Genomic DNA, 24351 nt, shown 5'->3' with positions numbered 1-24351 from the left:
TAATCACATGCAGTTTTATTTCCCTTTTTATATATGGGTACTATGAGAGCTCTACTCCAATCATCAGGAATTCGTCCCTCTGTCCAGGCTTTCTGAATTATGCAGTGCAGCCACTGTAAGACTCTTATACCACCATACTTCAGCATTTCTGGTCGAATATCATCTACTCCTGCTGTCTTTCCACATTTCAAGCCTTTGATGGCTTTTTCTACTTCAAGTGTGGATATGTATTCCTGACTGCATGCCTGGTCAGTGTTTTTTACCACTGTGCTGTCATCACTGCTTGTTTCATTTAGCAGTTTTTCAAAGTAATTACTAAATACTTCAAGGATATCTTTTTCTCCCGTTTTCATGTCACCTTTATCATCTCTAACTCCTTTTACAGCACTCTTTCCTCCATTCCTAAGCTTCTTCAACAACCTCCAGAATATTTTGCCACCTTCTTGATATTTATTTTCTATATTCTTGCCAAAGTCCTCCCATGACTTTTGTTTAGCTAGTTTTACACTGTGTTTAGCATTCTTGCATTTGTCTCTATATTCTCTAAGAGCACAAGCTGACTTATTTGACAGGAACTTTTGATATGCTTTCTTCTTTTCCTTCACTGCCTCGTTAACTTCCTGTGTCCACCAGGGAGTTCTGATTTGTTTATCCTTACAGACAACCTCACCACATGCCTCTCTGGCAGTATCAATCAATGTTTTCTTCAGAGTTTGCCACTGAATCTCGAAAGTTTGGTTCCTGTTCTCAAACTCTTTCATTTTTTCTTCAATAATCTTTGTGTATTTTAGTCTACAATTCATATCTGAGAGCTGCTCAACTTTTATTCGCTTTAAAACTTTCTTACATGTTATTCTTTTCAATATTAAATTCAATTTTATCCTGCTCAACACTAAATAGTGATCACTTCCAATTTCAAATCCTCTGTACACTCTGGTGTCCTGCACCAGGGAGAAAACATCACTATCAACAATAACATAGTCAATGAGACTTTTCTTATTCCTAGCCTCTTCTCTCCATGTGAATTTGTGCACATTTTTATGTTGGAACATGGTGTTAATAATAACTAGTCCATGTCCTGAGCAGAAATCCAACAGATATTTGCCATTATTATTAGCTTTGCTCTTTTCTCCAAATTTTCCCAAAATATTTTTGTTGTCTCGCAATCATTTCCTACTCTGCTATTTGGTTCCCAACAAGGACTAACTTTTCATTTTTCATTGTGTCAGTTGTTTTTTCTAAAGCCTCGAAAAACTCTTCGACTTCTACCTTAGTAGAACCTTCTGTGGGACTATAGGCACAAATAAGTCTTATTGTCCAGTTCCCCATTCTCATATTTGCCCACATTACTCTACTTGAGACTGACTGCCAATTGAAAATAAAATAAGCTAAATTACCAATTAATTATTAATTACATTATAAAATAACCAAGGTGTTCCGTGAACATTTCAGGATTTGTCAAGTGTTCCGTTGTAGAAAAAGTTTGATAAACCCTGCCTCAGATGACTATCCATCCCTAATCTGCTCAGTTTCAACAGTATTTTATAGTACTTTTTTTATCAGTATCATACAGTACTCTATCAAATGCTTTATCAAAATCCATTTAAATCATGGTATAAGCATCTTTCTGTCCAGTACACTACTTACCCTATTATAAAATGTAACCAAATTACAAAAGTAGCATGACCTCCCTTAACGAACCGGTGCTGCTCTCTTTAAAGATTTCCATTTTTCCATCCCACAGTTTGAAAACTCCACTGTGTTAGATGGATAGGTTCAGTTCTAGTTGCTGGCTAGAGGAACGTTTTATTTTTTTGGGTGAGGGGGGGGTAATTTTTAACTCCTTAACTGTAGAACTCGCACTGTTTCTTATAACAATGCATTTTGGATAGGAACATGAACTGATGGTAGCTGTCTGCTGTCCTTCCATCATTCATAGTCTGCATATCATTAATAGCCTCTATCATCCAGATGTCATTATTGTACAACAGCTAAATATGAAGCATTCATCTCTTCTAACTCCATAGAAGGCCTGTGCAAATCATCTCCAACTATACCATAACTAGCACACTACATACTTAGTGGCCTTTTTTTTTTTTTGCAAGGCATCTATCAGAAAATGCCTGAACAACTCAGACATATAAAGGCATCTGCTCCTAATGATATCCTCCAATTATACTTAACAAATGCTTGAGAATCGACACTACTTTGCTGTCACTGCTAGATTATGTGAGTTAGCACAAACCTTGCTCAATGAAAGTAGATTTATATTCAACATATTAAAAAGAGATTGGATAAATTCTGCCATGAGACTATTGACCCATTACTCCCAACTTGTTTTCTTAAATAATAGAGGGGGACTTATCAGTAATCAGCTTCATCATCTGGAGATAAAAATTGGTCTGTAGGATCCATGTTAGATCTTCTTGCTTACATCTCCCACCTTTGGGCATATACACTACAGAAAGATTTGATAACTGGGAAGCCTGATCATTAACTTCATGTAATGATGATGATGGCATTCTCTTCAGATTTCTGTACTAATGCAGGTCTTCCTCAGGACTCTATCATCCATTCTTTTTTCTTACATAAATGAACTCTCATTTATGTATATAAGACATACATATATACATCCATACAACTGACATTAAAACTTATTTTTAGTTTTGTGATCTCTCTCCATTTTTCCTGCTTGTATGACAAACATTCTTCAAGATCTACGATTATTTCCCATAAACACTGATCTCTGCAACCTTCCATCAGTGGAGTGATGACAACCTAACTTTCAATTCTTCCCAAACAGTTTTGTCTATTTTCTTGCAAAAAATACCTCAGTTCATCTCCCTTGCCTTTGCTAACATTCAGCTGAATGAGACCAGATCTCTCCCTCAGAGTGGTGCTTACCCATTCCTGCTGATCGTGTGACAGTTTATAGTACTCATGCCTTTTTGTGTTTCAAGATCATCTACAACCATTGCAACACATCACTTCTGGAGCATTCTTGACTTCCAGAAAACTTGGCATGCATCTTTTTATTTTTTTTTTGCTCAAGACTTTACTTTTCATCTCTTCAGCTGCTAACTCTGTACAAATCCCAAATCTTCCCAACCATTTATTATTCTATGGGTATCTCCATGGAGTTGGAATAAAGAAGAATAAATAACCTCTCTGCCTTTACTTGCAGTGTTTTTCAACATCCAGATAATCTTTTGAGCTATTTTGCTAACTTTTGCAAATATGCCCTCTGAACTGAACTCTTTGTTCACCATTACCCTCAAATCCCTGTCAACTGAGTACTATCTTACATTTTGCAGCATTAAATTAACCACCATTATCCCTTTGCCCAGAATGCCAATTTATGTAACTCGTCCTGAAGGATGATTTACATCAGCTTTTGCCTTCTTGAGTTTTTGTATCACCAAAAACAATTGACTCTTCCCCTTCTTAAATCATTCCATTATCATTAATATATAAATTAACCATAGTGACCCTAGTACAGAGCATTTATGCACCCCACTAGATGCACTCATTCTACTAGACTATCATATACTACTTTTTTTTTTTTTTAAGGTCAACCCTAATCTATTGCAGCTCTGCTTTCAGTTCCTTTTTTGGAGCAATTGTTACTATATTTTTTAAAGTATTTATTATTTCTAATTTCTGTGTTGGAGGATAAGAGTATGTATATACTGTCATGGGGAAACAGGTTTTTATGATTATGCCCTGGACCAGGGATTGGCAATTTTTTTTTTTTTTTGAGAAGAGCTAGCAAGTAAATATTTTATATTTTTTGCACCAAGAGGTATTATATATGTCATTTGAGGATACTGTATACTTATATTAAGATAGAAAACAAAATTTATACAATTTTTTGTTAACAAAATACAGAATATATTAGTGTGCAAACAAACTTTTGGGAAATTAGAAGTATGGAATTTATTTTTCCTCCCTCGTCTCCATTGAGAGATAATTATGCTTAATTGTAGTTCACAGAATGCTCATCAAATAAGGCTGATATGTAATGAGATTTTACGTATTTCATCTTTGAAAATGCTTTTCCTGAGCTACTGAATTTGAATGTAAACAGATATGTACCAATATTCACCAACATAAATTTGTAAATTATTATAAATAGCAAATTTATAATAATTTACTTTTCTCACCACAATAGGTCAGGCTATGCAGACTAAGTTTTAGATATTATGTAGCCTATGATAGTATGGTGCTAGTTGCTTTAATGTAGTGTGTGCATGTGTCTACATTCCCGAAAACTGACCTTATTACTTAAGTTGAAATGGCGAATTTTAATGTTATTACCATTATCTCGAAACAGTAGTAGTTGATTTCATAAATCTAATATGAGTGTTCACTTTCAATTTGGTTCCTCCCCAAACAGAATCTTATGAAGAAAGACCTTGTTGGTTGAAACCTTAGAAGTATGGTGACTAAGAGCAGTTTGATTGAAGTTTATAAAGCTGTTAAGTAAATGATTTCAAAGCAGGGTTTGAAAAATTTTGTGCTCACTCACCAGTCAATCAAATATCTCACTCATCAGATTTGTCAGCTTATAAGGTTATTACATAGTTATATGACCATGGTCAGTTTATAAGTTTTATTAATACTATGTCTAATTTTAACCCTGTGTAACTACTGGTATTGAAGTAGATATGTTAACTACATAATGTATTAGCATGTTTATCAGTCTGTAAAAAAAAAAATGCATGCATTTATAGGTGATACATTCTCATTTATTATTATTATTTTTTTATTAATACCATTTTTCACTACATTTTTGCTTCTAGTACATATGTCTTGAATTGGATTTATGGAATAAAGCAAACAGTTTCTTCTTGCCATTCTAACAAATATGGAAAATATAAAATATAATAAAAACTCTCAGTAAAATAAAACCATTATGGCTTCACATATAACTACGTTAGTGTGTTCCTGAATTCTGACTTGACCCCTAAACATTTCATATGACAGTATTTCAGATAGTGCTAATGATGTCATATGACATGGAGACAATTTAGAAATAATTCAAAATAATGTAGGTTATAATCAAACTGCCAACTACCATCAGAACCTACACCAACGGCGTCTACTTACCACCACCATCACCAGTGGTATTTTTTGTCTGTACCACTGACAAAAGTTTTCAGGAGAAAAAAATCCCACTATCTCTGCTTATTTTATTATTATTATTATTATGTGACACCTCCAAGGAGTCTCCATCTCCACCACTCAAATCACCAACTACAGCAATTTACACCAATGCCATCTACTGCTCACCAACCACTAGTATTTCCACAGACAATCACAAACATCCATGCCCATGATCGGATTCCAAGTGGTTAGCATATCCGTTCTTCAGCCAAAAGGCTGGAGAGCGGATATGCTAACCGTTCGGCCAACCAGGCCATCAATTCTGCTATTCCATCACTAGGTACTGGGTAAGTTTATCTTTTTAAGTTAGTTTATCTATTTTAAGTTGTTGTGTTGCAATTAACTGGTTATCTTGTAGTATAACATCACACTCTATAAAGATTAAATAATGCATGCATATCTGGGTTGAAATATGTTGCATTTCATTACTACAAAGTCAGTGATCAACAAAACAGATATTTGCAATGACTAGTATTCCTCTGTAAGTAAGGAAATATGAAAAAAGCTATTTAAATCATAAAATGTGAAACAGAATTGAATTACATAAATAAAATTATCGAACCTGCACTCCTCTTCTGATTTGATTTTTCTCATCTCATCTTCCTTTTACCCTCTTTTACCTTGTGGTATTGAGGATTTATTAATCACCAGACCTCAAACCATTCACAGGATAAGGTGGTCAGCCCTATGTTCTGTAGTGTTGAGTTCTCGAGGCTGGTTTGCCTACTTTGCAGGATGAAAAACCCCAGGATAAACTGGGGAAAAAACCCTACTGTCCACACCCAAGATCGGCTAACTTGGCTATGGCTGAGGAAGATCCTTCAGCTCCTCACGTCACCGATGGGAATCGAACCTAGGGCATTCCTTTCCCGGACATATGGTTGCGAAACGCATAGCCACTAGGCTAACTGTGCGGACAATTTGATTTTTACTGAACTAAAAATTTTAACACTGTTTAAATTTTTGAAATAAATTTCTCAAAGAAAGAGCCATAGCTTTATTTTGGTGATGTAAATTATCAGAAATAGAGGATATTAAACATCAGACCTTATTTCAAAGCCAAATATACTTAGAAAGTTTCAAAATTTTGACCAGAGAGTTTGAAAATACAATCCTCGGTGTCAGAGTTGCATCAGCTTGTGCTACTTAAAAGAAATGGGTACCATCCACTTGTCCATATATTTGCCTTTTATTAGTGCATTTGGTAAAGGTTTCACTAAATAAATAAATGCACTAATAAAAGATGAATATACCACTACCTGGGCAGTGATCATGTCTTTTAAGTAGCATGAGCTGAGGCAACTCTGATGCTGATGATTGTATTCTTATATGTCCTCTGGAAAAATTTCAAAGTTGGCTCTTTAATATCCTAATAATAAAGGGTATTTTTAGTTTCCCAGGATTGTGTACTAGGGGACCATAGTTGTGAACCTGTAAAGATTGCTCAAGGTTATTATTATACAGGCATCTTCGTGAGGTCTATGGACTCATCTAAGTAGTCCCTAAACATTTTCTCAAGCACTAACCAACATTTGTACAATAATTATTATAATTTGCTTTGAACTCATTCACCAAAAGTCATCCACAACAGACTGGTAACCCATTTTACTCATTTGCTGCCCTCCAACCAAAAATTTTAGTCCTTACACCTTGCTAACCACACTCTCTGAATTTCCACGCAACTCCCAGTCATATACAGGTATCCCTTGCTTAATGTGGGATTTGATTAATGCAGCAAAAGTAATTTCAACAATCCCTTTGGATGTGGCAAGAGTTTTAATTAAATTTACAATGCAAAAACATGCATGCCTGGAGGAGTGTTTCCTGGCTGAGAGAAAGAAAGTCATGAATATGATGAATCATTCCTCCCATTAAGCATTAAGAGTGGGTGTATTACAAGCTCCAATTGTTCTGCTGTATTTACAAATTACGTTCTTTGTAAATTTTACACCCATTAAGCATGTCAAAGAATAAGGACAGTCCCACAACCGGGTCATTAAGTGAAAAAAAGAGGAGGAAAGTAAGAGGAGGAAAGTACCTTAGATACTAAACTTGATATAATTAAAATATTTAAACGTGGTGAAAGTAAAAGTAACATTGCAAGAGAATTTGGTTTTAATGAGTCTACAATACAGACTATTTTATCCAAAGCTGATTAGTATTGCAAGCAAGGTAAAGTTGCATCTACATCTGCAAGTATGCAATGCACACGTAATCGAAGTGCTATAATGATTGAAATCTGTTGATTATTTGGCTATAAGACTGCAATCAAATGAGAATTCCAATTATTGCCTATAATATCATGGCCAAAGCTCTAAGGTCTTGAAAAGACCTTAGAGCTTTGAGAAAAAGAGACTAAATATAAAGAAGACAATTCAAAATTAGCAGCTAGCAAAGGCTGGCTTGAAAATTTTAAAGAATGTGAAAATAACAGGTGAAGATGCTGCATTTACATTCCCTGCTGAGCTGTAGAAAATTATCGAAGAAAATGATTACGATTACTGCCAAATTTGCTGAAATCTGCAAAAGCCAACAAGCTCGAGTATCGCATTAAAATAAGTTCTATTTTTATAAAAGGCAAGTCCATGCATATTTTTATTGTTAACTTTATGATACTAATGCTTTTGGTGTTCCCCAAATTTTTCTTATAATCAAAAATGTTCCATGACTTCGAAAAGGTTAAGAACCATTGCTCTAGTACCTAGATCAGATATGATCCATTGTGTTCATCAGAAGTTTCAAACTCAAATAAGCACTCTGGACCATATCTGCATTTCATATCTTGGATTCTTTTGCAGGCCACCTAAAATTTTTAACACATTTTTGTGTTAAATTTTTGTTTTTATTATTATTACTATTATTATTATAATAACCTCCATGGAACCAGTAGACTCATCCTGAGAGACCCACTTAACTAACAACATTTATCATATTGAACCTTGAAATCTCCCTGTTTTCACAGTACACTCTGGCAGTGTGTTCCACTCACCAGCCACTCTATGTAAAAAACCTACTCTCACATCGATCTTCACATCTGTACACTACTTCCTGGGATGACCTCTCATTTCTTTTCATCTTATTCTCCACTGTTTTTGTAATCCCTTCAGTATTAATCCAATAAAATCCTTTAACCAACTTGAAGGTGTTTATCATGTCATGTATTTTCTTCTTACCACCAAACTCTTGAATCTACATTCTCTCAAATGTTCTGCATAACTAACATTTGCCTCTGGGTCCTCTCTAGTGATTGCACATGGCAGTGAAAATCAAGTGACCAAATTTGATCATAATAGTACATGTGTAGTCTGACCAAGTCACCACTACCTCTTTATCTCTCACTCTCTCTCTCTCGATGTACTTATCATAGCAGCCATACATTGTGCATTTTCACAATTTTTATATTTAAGATGTCTATATAGACTACATTCAGTATGATCATAAAATAGATTAATATTAAATTAATAGATAACAGGAAGTAGTATATAGATGGGAATCCTCAAAGAGCCATCTAAGTTAGGAGCGATTTTTCATAATTTGTGTAGGTCGAATATTAAGTGTAAAATTTCTCTTTGCTCACGACATAAGCTATTCAGAGCAGTCAACTAATCGGATGACCTCACTTCTTTACAGAATGATCTCAAATAATTGGAAGAGTGGACAAGGAAGTAGGGTTTAAAATTTAATGTAAATAAATGTAAGTATATGCAATTTGGAACGAAGATAGTATTAGATGGATATAAGTTGAATGGGCAGGCTATAGAGAAAAAGTTAATATGAGGATTTGTGTATTATTTTGGTGATAGGGAATTTTAGTTCAGAAATCACATTGGGAAGACAACTGGTAAAGCTTAGCAGATTATATGCTTCACTTGTAGAAGCTTGAAAATATTTCACTTGTTCGGGAAGAAGGAAATTATGATAGTCATATTGGGTCTCTGGTAGACAAGTAAAAACTTTGCAGAATAGCAAGAGAATCTTATTCAGAGATAGTTCACCAAGATTCTAGAGAGAATGTATTATCCTAATACTAACGAGAATCGGTTGTCTAATTGTAATTGGATGAATTTATTATTTTGTTCTGTTCCAGTTTTACCTCAGAAACATTAAAATTGACTTGCAACACATTTAATAATAGTTGCATGTATTATTGAGATCTGAAGATGAATTTGAATAATTTGTGGAGTTTCATGTTACTGCTACCCCTCCCCAGATCAATTTAAGTCTCGATGTAGAAGGCTAATAATAATTAAATATTTTATTTTATTAAATATCAGGTCACTATCTTTGTACATCTTCATTTGTTGAGGCTGAAGTGCTGTGAAGAATCCATGTTGGAGGTTTAATGGAATATTATCAACTCTGAGAAAGGATTAAAACTAATTTTAATGCTTCCAGTATTTCGTCTCAGTCACAGAGACATCTTCAGGAATTACAAATAACTTTTTTGTAATAACACACAAATACAATACAATGATAAGTAAAACAAGTGAGTGAAACTAAAGTCCTATCTAGGGGCACCGTAGGTGCCGGGGGGGGGGGGGCATAGCCCTCCTAGTCAAGCCATAAAAGCATTGCCCAAGAGACATGACAAGGACATGCATTCATCAGTCCTGGTAGGAATAAACAGCGTTAACTGAGTTTTCATAATACAGATGTCAGCAAGATATGTACCCCTTTAACTCTCATCAAGAAATTTGCTTTCACAGAATGTCTTGTTCACTCCAGATACAATGGAAATCATCCAAAGTACCTGCTTTTGTGCATGCTGTGGCTTCATTTCCATTTCACTGCTACACAGTGCCACTCATTTGTATATGATAACCAGACTCGGATCACATTTTATGTAATGTACCTGACTTTCATATGCTGGTCCAAGTTATTGTGATTTTTCTCTTTGTTCCTTAACGCATGGAAACCAGTGTAATTAGAAACTGAAATGTCATAATTGAAATAAGTTTTGTAACTCACTTCTCAAAGTCTTTGTTTTGTATGACTTTTTATTGTTTAAATTCAAAGCAGTTGATTTTTGTGGGTTAATTTTTAATGAAAAACAAGCAAAAAAAAAAAAAAAAGATTTAATTATTTAGCTGCTTATATAGCTGCAAGTGCAGAAATTGAAAATGTTGAATACACTATCTCCTTTCCTTAACAGCCTATAACATTCATTTGGATGTAGCAGGCATTCTGGCTAGATTCAAACCCAGGATCAATAATCCACATAAAGAAATTACAGCCTTAAAAAAGCTATGTAATAACAAGAATATTGTCATAACCAAAGTAGATAAAGTTGATGCTTTTGCTTTAATGAATCAAGTAGAATATGGTAACAAAATACATGATCTGCTACAGGATACATACAGAATTATAGATCAAAACCTTAATAATACACAGAAGAATAAATTATTAAATTACTGAAGAAACTCGCATCTTCATCCAAAGAAATGGTTAGCATGCCTTATGAAGCTGCCCAGGTCATATGGAGTACTAAAAATTCCCAAACCTGACACTTCGATATGCCCTGTGTTGATAATCTAGACAGTCTACATATAAACTTGCCGGACATTTGGCAAAATCAGTTGACCTTCATGTTGAGGGGGAGGGGGGTGGCTTGGTACTGGCAGAAAAACTAAAAGGGCCAGTACCACTGATGGTACTGGCCCTTTTTTGTTCTTCATTTTTTTCTTTGCTTATCTTTCTGTATTCTTTGCTTTGCTTCTTCTGAGTGTTTTTTTTTTTTTTGCTATCCATTCTTTCAGACACCATCACTAGGATCCAGTGTCCTGTTGCTGTTCATTGTTTAAGTTATATTTGGTCATTCAAACATATAATTAAATTGTAATATATTGATCATGATTTATAAACATCTAATATCAACAAGTTTCTCTTACCATTATAAGCCCTGAAGAAGCTGGACAGCCCCGTTGGCAAAACTTGTTGGTATTAGATGTTTCATAAATCATGGTCAATTAAAGATCAATATATTATAATTTAATTATGTTTGAATGACTAAATATAACCTAAACAATGAACAGACTCGATGATGATATGAAACAAAAGGTACGTTATTTTGAGAAACTCAAAAGTAAAAAAGCTAGACTTCTAAACCATCTAACTTTCTTAAAAAGATGCAGAAATGTTAACATTATTCTGAAGTTTTTAACATTCAAAGAACAATTCCATTTAAGAAGAGCAAAAAGAATATATACTAAGGCATCCCTAGCCCTACTATGTGAAAGAATACAACACGTAAGAGTTGAACTTAACAGAATAGATCTTTCATGCTTCCAACATAGAGAGCGACTTATTTTGAGAAACTCAAAAGTAAAAAAGCTAGACTTCTAAGCCATCTAACTTTCTTAAAAAGATTCAGAAACTTTAACATTATTTCCAAGTTTTTAACATTCAAAGAACAATTCCACTTAAGAAGAGCGAAAAGAATATATAAGGCTTCTAGATAAGATGATTTACAACAGTTTCAACAAAGTTTTTCTAATTAGTAAAAAAACTCAAATCAAAATATTCAACACACTATATGAAAAGTATTACAACTCTGGACCAAGCCTCCCTGATGAAAAAGTGATTTTTATTCTTTCGGGACATATATTACCACAACCAGAAACTGAAATACTTAAGAAAGGATTCAATTTTGCCATCGCCCCAGATCATATTCCTAAGGTCGACATCATCGGTAACATAGAGAAAGCACTCTCATCCTTTCCAGAAACAACAGCAAATGATCTGAGATTAAAAAGTGCTGTTATCCTTTCAACTTCAAAGCCACCTAACCTAAACATAACACCCCAAGAAAAAAAGAGCTCTCTCAAACTTGAAAAAGGATAAACAAATAATACCTTAAAAGCAGACAAAGGTAATGCCACATTACCTTTGTGCTTAAGGGTCAAAGCTGTATAACTGAGAGGAGACCTCCACATAGCCTTTAAAGGAATGCGGAGAACCGACCAGGGCTTCTGACCTAATGTCCAATCCTCACCTTCTCGTGGTGCACCCTGTTGGGTATCTACTTTGATACTGAATGAACGAGGATGGGCTGGCAATTTGGGATTTAGCCGACCAAATTGTATTCTTATTGGTTAAACCAAAATAAAAAATGATGGTACAACATGACAAAATTTCATGCCGGCTGGGGCGTCGCCCGGTTAAACAAGGCCCCCGTTGTTTTCGCCAGGGAACCAGGGCGAACAGCGAAAAGTCAGCTACTGGAACAAATCTGAAAACAAACCCCAACTCAACATCACCAGAGTTAAAGATTGGTACTATCAACGTAAGAAGCCTGAATGGCAAAGAAATGGAGCTAGCTGAGGAATTAGATAAGTACCAGATCGACATAATAGGGGTGACTGAAACAAAAAAGACCAAAACTGGTGGTGAGCAATAAATACAAAATGATATATTCAGGCAATGACAATCAAGGAAAAGGAGTAGCCATAGTATTCAACACAAAATACGAGGCTAATCTTCTTGAATGGCAGTCAGTCTCAAGTAGAGTAATGTGGGCAAATATGAGAATGGGAAACTGGACAATGAGACTTATTTGTGCCTATGGTCCCACAGAAGGTTCTACTAAGGTAGAAGTGGAGGAATTTTTTGAGGCTTTAGAAAAAGCAACTGACACAATGAAAAAGGAAAAGTTGGTCCTTGTTGGGGATCTAAATAGTAGAGTAGGAAATGATTGTGAGACATACAAAAATATTTTGGGAAAATTTGGAGAAAAGAGCAAAGCTAATAATAATGGCAAATATCTGTTGGATTTCTGCTCAGGACATGGACTGGTTATTACTAACACCATGTTCCAACATAAAAATGTGCACAAATTCACATGGAGAGAAGAGGCTAGGAATAAGAAAAGTCTCATTGACTATGTTATTGTTGATAGTGATGTTTTCTCCCTGGTGCAGGACACCAGAGTGTACAGAGGATTTGAAATTGGAAGTGATCACTATTTAGTCTTGAGCAGGATAAAATTGAATTTCATATTGAAATGAATAACATGCAAGAAAGTTTTAAAGCGAATAAAAGTTGAGCAGCTCTCAGATGTGAACTGTAGACTAAAATACAGAAATATTATTGAAAAGAAAATGAAAGAGTTTGAGAACAGGAATCAAACCTTGGAGATTCAGTGGCAAACTCTGAAGGAAACATTGATTGATTCTGCCAGAGAGGCATGTGGTGAGGTTGTGTGCAAGAATAAAAAAATCAGAACTCCCTGGTGGACACAGGAAGTTAAAGAGGCAGTGAAGGAAAAGAAGAAAGCATATCAAAAGTTCATGGCAAATAAGTCAGCTTTTACTCTTACAGAATACAGAGACAAATGTAAGAAAGCTAAACAGTGTGTAAAACTAGCTAAACAAAAGTCATGGGAGGACTTTGGCAAGAATATAGAAAATAAATATCAAGAAGGTGGCAAAATATTCTGGAGGTTATTGAAGAAGCTTAGGAATGGAGGAAAGAGTGCTGTAAAAGGAATTAGAGATGATAAAGGTGAAATGAAAACAGGAGAAAAAGATATCCTTGAAGTATGGAGTAATTACTTTGAAAAACTGCTAAATGAAACAAGCAGTGATGACAACACAGTGATAAAAAACACTGACCAGGCATGCAGTCAGGAATATATATCCATACTTGAAGTAGAAAAAGCCATCAAAGGCTTGAAATGTGGAAAGGCAGCAGGAGTAGATGATATTCGACCAGAAATGCTGAAGTATGGTGGTATAAGAGTCTTACAGTGGCTGCACTGCATAGTTCAGAAAGCCTGGACAGAGGGACGAATTCCCAATGATTGGAGTAGAGCTCTCATAGTACCCATATATAAAAAGGGAAATAAAACTGAATGTGAGAATTACAGAGGTATTTCCCTACTGAGTGTTCCTGGCAAGATCTATGCAAGTATACTTGAGAAACGGTTGAGAAGAATTGTGGAAGAAAAGCTTGGTGAAGAACAAGCTGGATTCAGGCCAAATAGAGGCTGTCAGGATCAGATCTTCACTTTACGACAAATAGTCGAGAAAGCATGGGAATATAACAAAGATCTGTATTTAAGTTTTGTCGATTTGGAAAAGGCATATGACAAGGTGCCAAGAGAGAAGCTATACAATACGCTGCAGTTATATGGTGTCAATGGTGCATTATATCAAGCAATACTTAGTCTTTATTTGAGTTGTGAGTCAGCAGTTAGAATTGAAGGAAGTACAGGAAGATCGTTTAATGTTAAATCTGGTGTGAGACAAGGATGTACATTATCCCCTCTGTTATTCATTATCTATATGGATCACATTATGAAGGAATGTGGTATTAAACCTGATATCAAAATTGGAGATGTTAATGTCAGCTCTTTGCTTTATGCGGATGATGTTATACTTCTAAATAAATCCGCTACAAGTCTGCAAGATTCTCTGACTAAATTGAATAGCTGTTGTAATAGATATGGTATGAAGGTCAGCAATAAAAAGACAAAGACAATGAAAATAGGCAGAATCAGTGAAAATGTCAACTGTGTTGTGAATGGAGAACCTGTGGAACAAGTAAAACATTTCAGCTACTTAGGCACAATTTTTACTGAAGATGGTAAACTAAATATAGAAATAGACAACAGAATCAGCAAAGCTGGTATCGTGGGAAGTCTATTGAATAAATTCATATGGAATAAGAAAGAAATTAGTCGGAACACTAAATTAGCTGTATACAAGACTGTGTTCAAACCAATTTTAACTTATGGATCTGAGAGCTGGGTCAGAAGTAAAACACTTGACCAAAGACTAGAGACCGCAGATATGAGAGTCCTGAGAAAGATTAGAGGCGTGAACAGATGGCATCAATGGCAATATCATATTAAAAATGAGGATATTAGGAAAGAACTTGACATTGTCAGCATCCAGGAATGTGTTAGCAGAGCTAATCTCAGATGGTATGATCACTTAAATAGAATGGGAGAGGAAAGATTAGCAAAACAAGTGTTCTCTGCCATGTTGGCAGGAAAACGACCCAGAGGAAGACCAAGATATAGGTGGATTGATACGGTACAAAGTGCCTTAGACGATAGAAATATAAGATCTGATAATGTTGGAGTCTTGACAAGTAACAGACTGATTTGGAGGAAAATTGTAGATAGGAAGTTAGTAATGATGTAATTTTTTCATGTAGTACTGTCATATCCTGTACACCCCTTGAGGGTACATGGCAGGAATTTGATGATGATGATGAAATAAACACACGTAAAACCACAGTAATAGGCCACAGTAAAAAAAAAAAATATATATATATATATATATATATATATATTACTCTGGTTTTACATGTATTTATTTAGTCATACTTATACTGATGCTCCGTTTGCTTAACAGCTTGCCAATCCATCTCATTTGTTGCTTCCACATTTTCTGTTCGTTCATCTCATGATCCTCAATCTGGATGAATCTGCCACACATTTCTCACACATTCTAGTATGTGCTAATGCTTCTTTTCCCTTGCAAACTACTCACATTCACCAGTGCATACATTCAACACCCATATATTAAATGAAGTTTTTCAAAGGACTCACTGCCTCTGTTGTTATATCACAGTACAGGTATCCCTTGCTTAATGCGGGATTTGATGAACACGGCAAAATTAATTGCAGCAATCTCTTTATATATGCGGCACGAGTTTTAATTAACATGCCTTTAAATGTACCAAAATTCCACCAAATATGACATCATTGCCACAACCCATGGAAATGGGCATCATTGAATCTTTCAAATCCTACTTTCTTAAAAAGACATTCTCAAAGGCAGCAAAAACAACAATGGGAGGAAATGCGATTAGGCTCCAAGAAGTTTGGAAAAATTTTAACATTAAACTCGCAGTTGAAAACATTTGGGATTTTTCCAAACAGCTTCTCATGCAGCTAGAAGACAAGTCTTCTAGCTGCATTAGAGCTGTTTGGAAAAACCTTTTGGCAGAATACGCTAATGACTTAGGTGGTTTTCAAAATCCTGTGAACAACGTGGTGGAAGAAATCACTGCAGTTGATGAAGACCTTGGTTTTGATGGTGTTGATACAGATGATGTTAAAGAATTATTGGATTCAAATTCAAACGATTTCAGTGACAACGATCTTTTTGAAAATGAACAACAACAAGGTGCATATGAAGGCAACAAACAAATGGAATGTGAAGATGAGGTTCCAAAGGAGATAACAATCAAAGAACTGGATGGAATATTTTGCAGTTTAGAATTGCTTAAGCAGCAAGTAATGGATATGGATCCAGATGTTCATTGAAAAATGCTTGTTTCGCTGAGGTCCAGAGAGTCATTTTGCTGGTTATCGTAGAATTTATGCTGATAGGAAAAAAAATCCAAAACTGTTCAAACGACTCTTGATTACTTTTTTAATAAAAAATTTGCAGTAACTAATTTAAGTACAAGCATTTATTAAACATTTACATTGTATTCATTTTTATCTTTCCTAAAAGGATACCATATAAAACGAATTATTAATACAGTAATCGAACATGGGCGAATTGTAACTTTTAGCATTGATTATATTTCATTAACATGATTTTAATATACGTGGTAATATCGAGGGATTAATTAATCACGTTAATCAAAGGATACCTGTGTATTGGACAATACAGTATTTAAAGTAACTATAAAGTAAACACTCAGCCTGCATATATAATTAATGAAAAACATCTCCAAACTAAGTATTAATTTAGAAAAAAAAAACTAAAAAAAAGCTAAACATTTAAAGCAACTTTCTTTTTAGAAGGAATTACAACACCAAATGAAATAGCATTTATTAGTCAAAAGTATGGGTTATTGTATAATTTTAAAATATATGTTCACTGTATAATACTGCTTGATAATCTCTCTTAGGTAACTGCCTGCTTTGAATTTCATTTTTATCACATTTTATCATTTGATGTTATATTTGTGTGTGTTCTGGTTATTAATTTATTTTTATAAATAATTCATAATAATTAATATTAACCCTGGATGTATAATTGTTTTCTCCTTTTGTTTGCTGAAGATTCTAGTATATTTTGATAATGTTCTTTTACATATTTTATATGAAACGTGACATCATTGAGCTCTTTGAATCTTAAATAATTGCTAATTATGTAAAAGATTTAAATTGATATAAATAACTTGCTTTCTTAGGTTGAACGTGAGGGAACTTATAGAAGGCTAACAGCTGGAGGAGGTAGTATTGCATCATCTCTAAGTGCACTGAGCAAAAATCATGGTAATAAATAAATAAATTAATGTATTCATTGAGCTTAGTAGAATTTCATATGTACAGGTATCCCTTGCTTAACGTGGAATTTGATTAACGCAGCGAAATTAATTGCAAAAATCCCTTTATATACGTGGCAAGAGTTTTGATTAATACGACTTTATATTTACCATGCAAACCTCGAGGAGTGTTTCCTGGCCGTAAGAAAAATAGTTGTGAGCATGATGACGTCAATTTTCCCCTTAAGCATTAAGATTAAGTGCTCCAATTGTTCTGCTGTATTTACAAATTTACGTTCTTCGTAAATTTTTTCATTCAAATAAAGAATTTCATCCAAATTCTCTTAATGATCAGTTTGAGAATGTGAAAGTGTTATTTTTTACGAAATATGACATCAACTCATGGACATGGGTGTCATTGTAAATTTCAAAGCCTATTTTCTTAAAAAGACATTCCCAAAGGGACAACAATGGGAGAATTATGCTCCAAGAATTTTGGAAAAATTAAAAATTTTTCCAAAATTTTTTGTTTAAATTTTAAACAAGCAATTGAAAACATTCATGACTAGTGGGAGCAAGTGTCTTCTAGCTGCATGAGAGATGTTTGGAAAAACCTTCTGTCAGAATGCGCAAATGATTTAGGTGGTTTTCAAAATCCTTTGAACAACGTGGTTTGAGGAAATTGTTGCAATTGGTGAAGACCCTGGTTTTGATGGTGTTGATGCAGAAGATGTTAAAGAATTATTGGATTCAAATTCAAACGATTTCAGTGACAACGATCTTCTTGAAATTGAACAACAACAAGGTGCATATGAAGGCAACAAACAAATGGAATGTGAAGATGAGGTTCCAAAGGAGAACTGGATGGAATATTTCGCAGTTTAGAATCGCTTAAGCAGCAAGTAATAGATATGGATCCGGATGTTAATCGAAGAATGCTTATTTTCGCTGAGGTCCAGAGAGTCATTTTGCTTGTTATCGTAGAATTTATGCTGATAAGAAAACTACTTAAATGAAATCAAACGACTCTTGATAACTCTTTTTTATCAAATTTTTTTTTATCAAACGTCTTTGATTTAAAAAAAAAAAAAAAAAAAAAAAAATGCAGTAACTAACTTAGGTACAAGCATTTATTAAACATTGCATTCATTTTTTATCTTTCCTAAAAGAGTACCATATAAAACTAATCATTAATACAGTGATTAGTAATTGATTAATAATCGATCATGGATGAATTGTAATTTTTAGTATTGATTTATATTTGATTAATGCAATTTTGATATACTCGGTAACATCAAGGGATTAATTAATCACGTTAATCAAGGGATACTTGTATATATGTATAATTTGCCATTTTGGTAACAATACAGATAGAAATGCAGGGATTCACATAAACTATAATTAATTTTTCAAGAATGATAAACAGAAATGAGAAACCAAATTGAATTTCAGTGGATAAAATTAATATTATTTTTGGAGTTCAAATTAAAAATAAATAAATAGAACAGATTTTTTTGAAAAACTTAAATTGAAATTTTTACAGGAATTTGAAATAAAAAAAAAAAACCTCAAATTTAAATCAGTAAGGATATCTGTTTAAACTGAAATAAGAAAAGAAAAAGAAACTCCCTCCCTATAAGAATAGTCATTGTGGCCCACATGAGTATTAGTGACTCACAATCTCATGGGTTCCTATTTCAAGCCATCAATGAGTGGAATATAATACTACTTTTCATCAGGTCAGGTAAAAACTTATTAATCCTTCTAAAATTTATGTCACTGGATTCAAGTGATCTGACTTAGGTGGAGGCACTTGGAGCATCTTGAGCTTTAATTGGTAGAAAAGAGACTCAAATAATCATTCCCCATACATCATCTTAAAAGAAAGGGTTTTTCTAGTTTCATTTGATTTTCTTTTGCACATTTTTAAATGTTTTGTAGCCTTTTGAATATGTGCCATCACAAAACAAATCAAATATGAGGGTGGTCTGAAAAGTTCTCATCCTCGACCATAGACGGCAACACTATCGGCAAGTTTTTTTTTCTTTCCAAGTTGGTACATCTGTCATCAGCATCCATGTGAAATTGCAAGTTATTCTATCAAGTAGTTTGTTTTATACAGCTGTCTGAAGCAAAAGTGTTGTCCCTTGAAATGGATAAAATTGAGTATTGTGCAGTTATAAAATTCTTTGTAAAAGAAGGTTTAACGTCAAAAGAAATTCATTTGAAGTTCATAAAAGTTTATGGGAACTCATCTCCTTCATTTTCGACAATTAAAAAATGGGCTGCCGAGTTTAAACATGGCCCTACCAGCCTTGAAGATGATCCATGCGAAGGACATCCAATAAAGTGTAACAACACCAGAAATCATTGATCAAGTGTATGATATGGTATTGGATGACCGGTGAAGTGCATGAAATTGCTGAGACTATAGGCATTTCAAAAGAACGCGTAAGATATGTTTGCATGAAGAATTGCAAATGAAAAAGCTTTGCGCAAGATGGGTGCTGCACTTGCTCACAGCTGATTAAAAATGCACTCACATGAAAATCTCTGAACAATATTTGGAGTGTTTTAACAAGAATAAAACCGATTTTGTGTGTAGATTTATTACTATGGATGAAAATTGGATTCACCATTACACACCAGAATCCAAACAGCAGTCAAAACAGTGGACAGAAGCCAGTAGTTCAGTGCCAGAGAAGACAAAGATGGTTCCATCAGCAGGAAAGGTCATGGCATTGGTGTTTTGGGATGCTAAAGGCATTTTGGTTATTAATTATCTTGAAAAGGGTAAAACAATAACCGGGGAATATGATTCCAATTTTTTAACCAGACTAGACGATAAAATTCGTGAGAAAAGACCTGGTTTGCATCTTTCATCAGGACAATGCACCTGTTCACAAAGGTGTTTTGGCAATGGGAAAATTAAGGGATCTGCACTATGAATTGTTGGAACATCCACCCTATTCCTCAGATTTAGCTCCCTCTGACTTCTATCTTTTCCCAAAACTAAAACCCTTCCTCGCTGGTCAGCATTTTTCTTTGAATCAAGCGGTAATTGCAGCTGTAGAGGGGTATTTTGCTGATCTTACTGAGAACCACTACAGGGACAGGATAATGGTGCTGGAGCATCGCTGGAATAAATGTATTAGTCTTAAGGGAGAGTATGTTGAAATATAAAAATAATTTCAAAATTATAAATTCGTTTTTTCATTGTTAGGCCGAGAACTTTTCAGACCACCCTCGTAGAATGTCTGTCTCCCAGGTCTTTGGCAAATTAATGCAGCCATACTCATGGCTGATGCTGATTTTCAAAATAGTCTCTTGCCCCTATACTGACTTAAATGCAGTCTGGTCTGCCAGTCTTGACTTACCATACAGTTGATCACAGATGCAGTTTTTAAGTTCAAGTTTTTGATTCTTTTATGTTAATAAATCTACTAGTCTGTCTAAAGTAGGCCTTGAAGGCACAAGAAACTATACATTCCAAGATTTTACAAGAGTGTGAAGCTGATTCTTAGAAGAATGGGTTAAGGTAGTTAACTGAATTTGCACTTAAAAATAGCTTGGAGATTATATTTGCAGAGAACTTCAGCTATCTTGTCAGATATATCCTGAATGTAAGGTTTGGGAATAATTTTGCTTTGATCTTGTGTGTTGGTTGCAGGAGAGAGATAGTGCTCCTGCAATATTTTGTCTGTTTATAGGAGTTACAGCTATTGGCTAAAAATGTGTTGTATGAAAAAGATTCAAGGAATCCTTAGAAATGCTCTGCACTCCAAGAGTGTAGTAAAAACCGAAGCTTCCACCAAATTTGTTGTTCTTGTATAAAAATTTGAAATCCTTGGACTTTGGTTATGACAAACACTACACTACAGAATGTGACAGCATCAGTCTCTTTCCTTCATGTGCATATTGTTTACTTTAGTTTAACTGATTTTCATTCTGGTATACTCTTAAAGTTCCCAGTGTTGTGTAGTCTTCTAACTTTTTAAACAGTTCATATAACACCTTTCTCTTGACTATGAAACTAGTAATTTTTGACTAGATAAAGCAGTTTTACTCTTCAAATCATTATTGAACATAGCTATTATTGATCTCCTTTAATGGTTTTAATGGACATATTGCTACAACATCATAGAAATCTAAGACTGCAAAAAAGGAAAACATAGTTGTAGTGTATTCAGAAATCCTTTGTTTTAGATATTGACTAAATTCATCATCAGCCATTGTCAATCCACCTGCTAGATGAAGGCCTTTCCAAGATTACCCCAAAAATGTATCAGTGGCTTTCCTTCCCCATGTCATTCCTGCAAATCTGATGATATCAATCTGCCATGATATGGGTCGGTGTTGTGGTAGTTTTTCCTCTTGTGGAATCCAATCCAGTACTTCTTTTGTCCATCGTTGATCTTGTTTTTGAGCAATATACCCAGCCCATTGCCACTTCAGATGTTTCAATCTTCCTATGATGTCAGAGACTTTGGTGTGATTTCTTACTTGGGTGACCAGATTAAAAATTTTGGTTTTGGGGTATCATACGTAGGTTTTGGGGTATTCATGTTAAGGTTTTGGGGTATTCTTGGAGATGATTGCACTATCAAACATAAAGAATGAACAATTATAATAAGATTATTTTATTTCTATATTTATAGGTTTTCACAATATACAAATGCATGAAACACAGAGTTGGTCAAATTTTAGTACAATTAGTCAAATTCATAGCAAGTCTTTAAACAAAATTTAAATATTTTATTTTGGCAGTTATGAGCACTAATGTAAACTTTTAGAAATATTCTCATGATATGCTTTGCATAATCATTTACAATATAAATTCAGTAAACCTCATTTATTTTATCAAAACAGAAGTATTTACCTAACAATATTTTTTATTTGAGCAAATTTCTTTTAGTAATTTTTCATTTTTTAATACAACTGCATAAAATTCTTTGCATGACATATTGTAATTGGTTTTCACCAGTAATTCTCCCTCAACAGTTTTTAGGTCTAATCTGTTCCTATCCTTTTTCCAAGAGTTGAATATTAAGCTAAATACTTGCTCACTCATTGCATTTGAGTGAGGCAAAGCAAAAACAAAATTAATAATTTTTTCAATATTAGTAACATTGTATGCATTTAAAAATTTTATCCAAATATGTGTGATATTTTTGAGTTCTTTTGTGTCGATATTTTTATGGAACGATTTTAAAAGGACGTTCTCTTCATATAGCAAATCAATATTAACATTGGAAATTTTAAATAAATCTATAACTTTTAAGAAAAGATCAAAATGTACCACTTCATGTAATTTGAATATATTAAGATACTCATACTTATTATTTTCAAAACTAAATATTTTTTCATTATACTGAATTAAAGTTTTCAGAAAATCGTCTGCTCTTTTCTTAAACAAATTTATCTCTACTGGTTTGCGACAAGATTTCAATTTTTGTATAGCAACTAATCCATAAAAATGATCATTTAATTTAGAAAGTAGAGAGTTTCTCAGATTGGCCATTAGGTTAAATAGTTCTATTATAATTGAACCATCCTGCTCTAGATTACAAATTACGTTTTGGACACAGGTTGCTGCATTTGAAAAGAAAGAAAGGTAGACTTCAGCTAATTTGTTCGAAAAAAAATCTTGTGAAATAGGTGGACGTTTTTCCAAAGATAGAAAATAGTTTTTCACAGGCTCAAAATTTTTTTTTAGCCTATCTACTGCTGAAAGGAGTGACAACCATCTTGTAGGAACATGATGCATTAGATCTGAATATTCTAGGTCACAAAATTCATAATGTTCTTTTAAATTTTCTAACCTTTTATTATATGAACTAAATTCATTATATGTTAAACATACAAACTTATTGTTTTAATACTGACCATATTGTTAATGCGTACAAACATCTTACATTCTTTGCCTACCAGTTTCTCTAGCAAACTGTCTAGCTTTTTCAAGGTGTTGAAGGAAAAGCATAAAAAACTAGTAAATGCAAATTGAAAGGAACAAAAAAACGTTGTAAACAATCTAGTTGCTAAGGTTGCACGTTCGTGTGACAGAGACTGAGAGGACTTATTGTTCTTATTCATTATCATGCATGCGTGTTTGTTGTAAACGGTAATGTGATTACTGGCTAGCTGTAGTTCAGATGGATTTAGAGACAGGATCAAGTTTTTCCATGAACTGTTCAGAATAGTACCCTGATTTCTTTTGAGGTTTCCGCCGGTTATTAACACTATTGTGGCTTCCTTGAATAAACGATGTCTGTAGTCGTCTTCCAAATATGGCATGGAGCTGTTTTGCCACTCTATCATGTGGTTAGACGTACAGAAATGATGTGCTAAGCCGGAAGAAAAACTTCTGTTGTGGTTTACATCACCAACATGTTCTTTTTGTCTGATCTCTAAACTCCGTGAAGTTTGTCCGATGTAGGCAAGACCACAGGAGTAAGGAATGTAATATACTCCTGGATATTTGTAGAATGGCACCTTATCTTTTGGGGATCCTAAAACCTGTCTGGTGCTGGTGGTTGGCTTGAAGACCACTCTGATGTTGTAGGCTCTTAATATTCTGGCAATTTGATAAGAAATTGACTTGATGAAAGGGATCACTACAGTAGAAATGTACTGGAAGCTTGATTCTTCTTGTCTGGGGTTGTCACCGTATAGATATTTTTTGATAATGTTCGAAGAATATCCATTATGTGATAATGTGTTGGCTATTAGTCAGAGTTCAGTCTGTGTATCCTCTTCTGATATAAACTTTCCGGCTCTATTTTTCAACACGTGGATAATGCTCAGTTTGTGTGTGTCCTGTGATGGTTTGAAGTATAATGAAGATATCTTCCAGTGTCTGTAGGCTTTCTGTAAATAGCTAATTTGACACTATTTGATTGTCTCTTTATCAAGATATCTAAAAAATGTAGTTGGCTGTTGTTTTCCACTTCCAGA

The 24351-nt window shown here is 34.2% G+C and overlaps 1 protein-coding gene across 1 annotated transcript in view; it reads left to right on the top strand.

Annotated features, from left to right (window-relative positions):
• The window catches only part of Dlg5 (MAGUK family member discs large 5), a 440912-nt gene that overhangs the window by 42828 nt on the left and 373733 nt on the right, over positions 1 to 24351 (top strand). Inside the window, exon 3 of the mRNA XM_090409542.1 lies at positions 17323 to 17407. Coding sequence (XP_090265668.1) covers positions 17323 to 17407 — 85 coding nt within the window. The remainder of the gene's footprint in view (positions 1 to 17322; positions 17408 to 24351) is intronic.

The sequence above is a fragment of the Typopeltis vanoorti genome, chromosome 19 (genome assembly GCF_054136105.1).
Source record: "Typopeltis vanoorti isolate ZY-2024b chromosome 19, IOZ_Tvanoo_1.0, whole genome shotgun sequence".
In the NCBI taxonomy this organism is placed as follows: Eukaryota; Metazoa; Arthropoda; class Arachnida; order Uropygi; family Thelyphonidae; genus Typopeltis; species Typopeltis vanoorti.
Note: the sequence above shows the minus strand (reverse complement) of the source record. Positions and strands in the feature narration are given on the sequence as shown.